The sequence below is a fragment of the Homarus americanus genome, unplaced genomic scaffold (assembly GCF_018991925.1).
Source record: "Homarus americanus isolate GMGI-L3 unplaced genomic scaffold, GMGI_Hamer_2.0 scaffold43075, whole genome shotgun sequence".
NCBI classification, from domain to species: Eukaryota; Metazoa; Arthropoda; class Malacostraca; order Decapoda; family Nephropidae; genus Homarus; species Homarus americanus.
The window spans coordinates 901695-909931 of NW_024756438.1; the positions used below are offsets into that span (position 1 = coordinate 901695).

General features: G+C 43.5%; 1 protein-coding gene across 1 annotated transcript; it reads left to right on the forward strand.

The window, feature by feature from the left end:
• The first annotated feature begins 237 nt into the window (after positions 1 to 237).
• On the forward strand, positions 238 to 6127 carry LOC121856801. The gene is made up of 2 exons (XM_042352520.1): positions 238 to 456; positions 2828 to 6127. The coding sequence occupies exon 2, from the start codon at positions 2840 to 2842 to the stop codon at positions 5690 to 5692; it is 2853 nt and encodes a 950-aa protein (XP_042208454.1). The 5' UTR covers positions 238 to 456; positions 2828 to 2839; the 3' UTR covers positions 5693 to 6127.
• Positions 6128 to 8237: the final 2110 nt, after the last annotated feature.

Genomic DNA, 8237 nt, shown 5'->3' on the forward strand with positions numbered 1-8237 from the left:
TATTGTATTAATGCCCGCCACATTCAACACTACTTTGGGTACACAGTATTTACACACCCCAGATTAACCCACAGGGCCAATATCTCTTGTGTACAATACTTGCTTATCAATACTACCACCCCCCCCCCTCCTCCCCCCTCTCCCCGACAGAGATAATAACAGGTCTTACTATCTTATTTGGAGGGGCAACAGGGTGGGGGGAGGGTGAGGTAGGAAGTGTTATCAGCTTATCGAGCGTGTCTCCCCGCCTCTGCTTGCCCTCAGTGTGTCGCAGTCCCCAGCTCCTCGTCCTGCTGTACCTCATAAGTGCGACACTTCATAGCTCCTGCGGCACCCCATAGCTCCTGCGGCACCCCATATCTCCTGCGACACCCCATAGCTGCTGCACATCACAACTACTGTTCGCCACAACTGCTGCACATCACAAGAGCTGCACATCACCCCAGTAGTCACACAGTAAGTAAAGATGGTTATTGAGATTATATTAATTGGGTGAAAGATAAAGGTGATTTTGTTAATACGTTGTGGTAGTGTGATGGTGGTGGTGGTAATTGTGGTGGTGTGTGTGGTGACTATGGTGGTGTGTGTGGTGATTGTGGTGTTGGTGTGCATGGTGATTGTGGTGGCGGTGTGCATGGTGATTGTGGTGTTGGTGTGCATGATGATTGTGGTGGCGGTGTGCATTGTGATTTGTGGTAGTGTTAAATGGTTATGGTGGTATGTGATGATATGTGGTTGTGTGATATGGTCGTATACATGATATTAAAAAAGACATAATCTAGTGAAAAAACAACAAAAAACAGAGAAAATATGGAAGCATTTAGCCAGGGCGGGAACAGAGTTAAATATGAGCTGTGATCGTAGTCATCAAATTGTTAACCCCGCACAGCCAGACTATGTCCTATATTTCCTGCTTATTTATTATCAAACGTATACAGTGCCACGAACCATGACGACGCAGGGTAGCTAACTGTACCAGAATAACACTTAACTTCGTCACAAGAAATACCTTCAACATATAGTGTGTTTATGTGGTGAATCCCCTAATGTTTATTTGTGGTTCATTCAAGATGAATCATATCATAATGATGGTAAATACACCGAGAGAATATGTTTACCTTGTTTAAAGAAGTAAGGTATCGGGAAGGTTTACTATATTGTTGGTGATAATCAGTGCACAAGCTGCCATAAAGTGGAGTACGGTGTCAGCTGCTTAGTGGTAAAGTATTAGTGATGCAATTTATTTCTCTTATTATATATATAAAGTTGGTATGTGACATATTCAGTGTGACAGGGCAGTGGTAGACAGACTGGAATATTCTTATATAACATCCCAGAAGCGTAAGCATTGGGCTTAAACGAACGAGGACTAATGTTATCTTTCGTCACACTGTTCTCTCTGATTAGGTATAAAAGAAAACGAAATCAGTACGATCTTTTTTAAGGGTAACTGAGTTAAAGAAGTGAATGTGGTATTTGTTTGAGGCCAACTGTAAGTGCTCCTCAGGCATAGAAATGGGCTACTGGGTTCTGTTACGAATTTTCACTGGTGTTTATTAAAGTTCTTGTATCTGTTAGAATAAAAAACGACGAACTTGAGATAAAAGAAGCTAGAAACGCGACAGTAGCAACTACAGTTCGTCTGCCATCTATGAATGTAAAAACAAACCATTAAGTTCATCAGATTGTGTTCGACTGCTTTCATTTGTTTATCACTTAGTCTGGCAATAACCGACCTGAATGTCAACAAACCACCTTGTAAAAGCATTGAAACCTTTAATATCACAAGTTCACCATCGTTTGTCGTCTTTCTTCGACACTTATAAATTGATTCAATGATCTCTGCCTCGATGTTGAAGGTGGGGATCAAACTGCAATAATCCAAACACATATACATTACCTAGTAGTGCTGGGTTTCCGATTTACCAACGATAGTAAATAATGAAGAAGATATAAACGTTTGCTTCATATTGCTCTGTGTTAAATTTGGGGGTGTGAGGGGGTGTGAGGGGAGGGTATTTATGTCATTTCCTGTCCCCCGTTACACCCTCCCTCACTATCACTCGGCCACTGCCTCTGTCGTTTCTATACCGCTTCATCCACCCAATAAATTATAGGATATATCATAATGTTGACATCTTATATAATTATTCACTGGTTTTGTTTTGTTTTTTGTGTTTGTGTGCGTGTGTGTGTGTTTGTGTGTGTGTGTGTGTGTGTTTGTGTGCCCAGCGGTCTGTTAGGAGCAGTGTGGATGGATACGGTATACTGAATTAACATGTTAGCTGTATCTCTGGGTGTGAATATCCCTTTAAAGACAAAATAACAAGTGTCACTTTATATCAGGGTAGACTTACAGTGTCCTGGGATAGAAACAGAGGCTTTTACAACAGGAAGCGAGTGTTGTTTCCGTTCACCCGCCTCAGCTCTCACATTTCTACTGCTCCTATGAACAGTTACCGATCTGTCTTCTATTCGTGAGTAGTAAATAAACTAGAAACACGTCTTGAGAAACAAAATTGTTGTTTCTAACCTAACCTATGATGGTAAACAAACGTCTTAAATGAAACAGAGCAAATTTGAAATATACGAATTAATTTCCCTTAAACTGTAGTAATAAAAATATGAAGTTACACACACACACACACACACACACACACACACACACACACACACACACACACACACACACACACACTTAGTTTTCAGAGAAGTTGTCTATTCTCTTAAATCTTTTATGAGGTTAAAGGTTTTTTTTTAATATAAAGAAAGCTTATCTTATTCCCTTATATATACATGTATATTAAAGAGGAGTTTTACACTACAGGTTGTGGCAGTGATGGCGGCAGCGGGATGGGACAGAGAGAGAGCCTTCCGGTGGTACCTGAGTTGTTGTGACGCCGGCCAGGAGGTGCTCTACCTGACGCTGTGCAGCCTGTACAAGGGAGCTTCTCGAAATCCTAATGATTACGTCAACCAGGTCCTCGACTGGACGTATAAAAAGTATGTCTCCCACTTCAACATGGGTCAGCGGGCCAGGATGAGGATAGAGCAAAACAACAATGATTATGACATCTACCAAGCGGCGATGGCTTATGGCGTCGACACCTGTTTAGTGGTGCTGAAATGGACTTGTGGCTTAACCTCTCCGGATATTAGCGAGTGGGACCGTCTGCCTCCATACTGCCTGGAGCACCGCCTCCACATTATCGCCTCCAATGTTCAGCAGTTTTACAAAGGCACTTCCACCGCTTATGAGTCAAAGGAACGCTTGAACGAAGAAGTCACTGGTTTGAAGGAGCTATACAAAAATATCCTTCAAGAGGCAGAGTGTCGGGCAGGCATAGATCTCACTTACTCCACAAAAGCTGTCCTCTCCCGCTTAGATAAAGTCTTGAGCCAGCAGACACCTGTAGAGGACCCGCAGCGTTACGCCCAACTTCTTCATCGGGAAGGTTTACAAGAGTTACTGGGAGGATTAATTTCGGAAGAACTCCAGATTCGTCCACTGCCGATGATTTCTTTACGCTTGGATTCTGTTTACTCGGAGTTGTCACTACTGGAACAAAACGTCGAAGGAAACTTTACAATAACGCCGCGTGTCTTCCTCGCTTCGAAGATCTTGAAGGAGGTAGCTAATGGCACAAAAGAGCTTCACGGTCATGCTGTGGTTGGTGGGCCGGTTGGTAGTGGCAAATCAACGCTGTTCCTTCAGTTGCAAAACTACTGGATGCGAGGAGGTTGTGTGATAACGGACCTGGAGAAAATACAGTTCTTCTTTATTGTGAATTTATCAACAACAAGAGCTACCACAGCAGATCAGCTGCTGCGTGAAGAACTACTCCCTAGGACCACCAGCTGCTTCCCGCCAGGCCGCATCATCCCAGCCCTCAAGAAGCTCTGCGTCCTTTGGGTACTGGATGGCTATGATCGGGCCAATGAGTCAGCCAAGAAACTAGCAAATGAGATCTACAAAAAGTTTTCTCTAGTGTTTCTCACAAGTCAACTTGATTTCATGCCAGTGTGTTTCTCTGTTGTGATAGAAACAGGCATACCCCCCATGTGTCTCATTCTGGACCACCCAAGAGGTACCCGAGACAGTGCCTTAGCTGCTAATGTTTTTCAGCAGTTGACTTCCAACGGACACCAAAAATTTATTCAGTTCTTAGTGGCACGTAAGAGACATCACGACCATCTCATGGTGATGCCGCTACACGTGACTCTGTTGTGTATATTGTATAACTACAGCCCAGAGAGCATGGAGAAGGTGCATTCACTGACTGACCTCTACAGACACTTAATCATTGAGGTGATAAATTCTCTGACCAAGAAAGTTTTAGATAAAAATAAAAACAATCGTGAAAATTTCTTCATTAAAGTGGTGCGGCCGTGGCTCTCGCTCATGGCAGAAGATGCCTGGGAAGGTGTCAAGGCTGGATCTCATCTTCTACAAGACAAAAGTTTACAAAAAGTAAAGGAATTGTGTGGAAAGGAAACAAATCAGCTTCTGGCCGGCTTGCTCGCCTCGAAGCCTGGAAAGGACGACCAACCAGTTTACTTCTGGAACCTCGGGGAGCTGCAGGACCACTTTGCTGCCACGCATTTGTCCACTGTGCTGAAGAACTCATCAAGGGCCACCACCATCCGCTCTCTGCTGGAGGGCGACAACTACCGCTACAACAACATACTGGTGCACCTCTTGGGGCTGCTCGCTTCTCAGAACGCGTATACTAGTGAGAGGAAAATTGGAAAGAATGGAGTTGATATTGTACAGCACTTATGGAAAAATGGTTATGGCAAGGAGAAAGAACACTGTCTGGCCGGGAAGATCAACCGTTGGCTATCTCTGTGTTTAGAGGCTAAGATGGACTTGTCTGTACTCACCACTGTTGTTGCTCTCATTCCTCAACTACGCTTTGGTGATGACGATCTCAGTTTGTATTACCCAGTCATTGAGAAAATAGTCATGCAGTATGATCAGCTTCTCGTTTGCTTCCAGATCAAGAGAGACCTTAAAAATTTGAGCGATTTGTCCAACTTGATGAAAATGATCTTACACAAAAGGCACAGGATATGGCTGGCGCTCGTCAGTAGTGCCACAGCTTATGGCAATAAACAAGTCGCTGACCATCTGCTGGAGGAACCCATAAAGAAGAGGCAGTTACAAATTATGTCTATTGAGGGTCATTACAGTACCTCCTTCCTCAGATCGGTGCCGGTAACGGTGCAGCAGATGCACGTTCGGGTGATATCAAGAGAGGAGCTGGATGCTCTGGCCTCCAGCTTACATAAACTCAAACTATACTCCTTCAACCTGGTACTGGACATGCCTGACCTGCGTCACTGTGATACCAGTCTCCCAACCCTTAACATTAAATGGCTGAAAATGATGCCCAGTATCCCCTCACCGGCGTTGTGGCTGTTTATACCCTTGATGGAGGACTCTCACGCGCCGTGGGTGTTACGGGCACTAAACTGCATCTACCCAACTCACTACGGCCGCCTCTACCTTCCCGCCTGCCGCCTCTCCCTGGCTGGGGAGCGGCAGATCGTTGCTAAGCTGAGGCAGGCCACCACCTTCACCCTGGACGAGCTGATCTTTGACAAGCCAGACGGTACCTGCAGACACTTCAACTTCAAGGCCGAGCGTGTCAGCAAGCGGGAGGGTGCCGGCAGCCTCACCTGCCAATGAAGGTGACACTACCTGGACACCAGCAGTGATCGGGACAGTGGACACCAGCAGTGACTGGGACAGTGGACACCAGCAGTGACCGGGACAGTGGACACCAGCAGTGATCGGGACAGTGGACACCAGCAGTGACCGGGACAGTGGACACCTGCCACACTTTGATCTATGTCTTACTGTAATGTTCTCATACTACAGCTGAGGCCATTGAGTTGTTTGTGTACTGAGTGACACCGACTGACTGATACTGAATTGTTGTGATGAATTATTACAACAAACCAAAGCAAGAAGTTATTAACGGCATCAAAACAGAATTATGGTATGTACAGTAGATAAGATGTAAAGAGAATGTCAAAGATTGTCATACAAATGCATTAAGTAACAGATTTGGTTCATAAGTGAAGCTTGAGTATAATGAATGAAATAAAAGTCAAGACCAGATAAGTGTGTTTCAATGAAGATGCAGCCTTGTTCTGTGCGAGAGTTTGGTCCTGGTAAGTGGCAGGCGGTCGACTCGGCGGACAAATATACTCACAAACTTTAGATATCTCTTCAAATAAACACACTCACACTCACACAATTTAATAGATCGACAAATATTCATACAACCAAAACAAAAGTTATTCTGAAAATGAATTACATCAACACAAAAGAAAACTCACCAAAACCTGAATCCTCGAACAAAACGGGACTTGTTGTGGGAGGAAGGGCAGACATGTTCAACGAGGCACACCAAGAAACCTCCACAACATTTATCAGCATCAAACTCAATAAAGATGTAAGTCACTTTCTGGGTATAATTAGTGTCACTTTATCTCTGAGGAGTATAGCCAATAAGTGAAGGATCTGTTAGTTCCATAATAGTTGACAGTCAATGGAGGTTATATTAAGGGGTGTCTCTGTCAGTTACTTGCATTAGTGGACAGTCAATCAGTCAGTCAGTCATTAGGTAGTAAAGGTTCCTTCACTCCCCCAGCTTAAGCTCCTCAGTGATCCTTCAAGTGACAGCTGGTCCAGAGAGCCACCAGGATCCAATATTACCAATTGATGAACAATACCAAGTGTAGCAGCAAGGGAACACAGGAAATTCATTAGTGAAGAGCTTATTGGATGATCTATATCTATGACATCCACGAGTTGTTGTAGACTGAGTGATGAAGATGTGGTCATACGAGAATATAAAAATCTATCCGAGCTGCAGGGAGTAAATTTACATACGTGGAATAAATGTTGAAATTAACTTATTAATGCCACTGTACATTACATCATTGTGAGCATTTATGTACATATCTATCTCTTCGTTCTCTACTTATGTTTTATTTTGGTATTTTTTAACAAACTTTTATGTATATATTTTTATACTCAGTAAGTTAATAAGTTACCACTGAGGAAAACCTAGAAATATCCGCCTCGTGTCGTCAGTAGAACACATGGGTACAGGATCAGGGAGTCTCCAGGTGACTGACTGACACACATGAAGTCTTACAAGAGTGACCAACTCCCAGGAACCTGACTCGGGTTTCTGATGACGCAGAGAGAAGCGGTGAAGAGACGGTCTATAATGGGCGGCAAGTGGTGTACAGTATATTAAGACTTGTAGCTTAGAAGTTGTAACGTCACCCATAAGTGGCTTGTGCCCTGAGGATGTGCGGATGGCTGCTGGTGACGTCTACCCCAGACCCTTAATGTACAGTCAACAACAAAAATATCCGCATCTTACGGTATTATACAATATGACACTGAATCAAGAATTCTGAAAAACACTCATTTACTTGGGATATTCTTGTTAATTACTCTCTATTAACTAAACTTAATATAAAGAAAATATCGTCTTGGTTACACAATGCATCACACAATCAGAAGTACCAACCTTACCAGATAAACATGGCCTCAGTCAGTGATGGTTGGTTCGGCCGTCACACCCAGGGAGGCATAATATTTTTTTATTGACTCTACTTGCTCAAAGAACTTTACTGATGGAGCACAGGACAACAACAACCTGAAGATTAGACACCCCAGTTTATTAAACACACCTAACGCCACCTGGAGGAATTAGATGAAGTAAAGGTGAGGGTAAAGATTGTTTATCATCACCTTGAATCAACTAGGGTGCCTAATTTTCAGATGTTTCCAGAAAATCATTAAGTAACAAGAACAAGGAACACGTTTATTATCACACTTTCCGCTGTGAGGAACAATCACATTTTAGCTCCGGTGAATCCCAGGTATCAAGAGACTGACTAATTAGCTCATCACTACCTGTTTGTGGTCTAAATTACGGCATTCACTCACGCTCAAAAAACTCACCATTTTCACTCGCCTTCAATGACGCTGTGTGTGTGTGTGTGTTTCAACCTCAAGAGTGTATTTACTAACCTTGTTACGCCTATAAAGACCTTCGTTGTGGTAGTGCGGTAATAACATTATAACAACAACAATAACCAAGTTTAAGTTTTTAATCACACACACACACACACACACACGGAAATGAACGGAAGAGCTTGTGGTGCTGCTTGTGTTGAGGCGAGGCAGCACCCCCAACTGTCCGAGA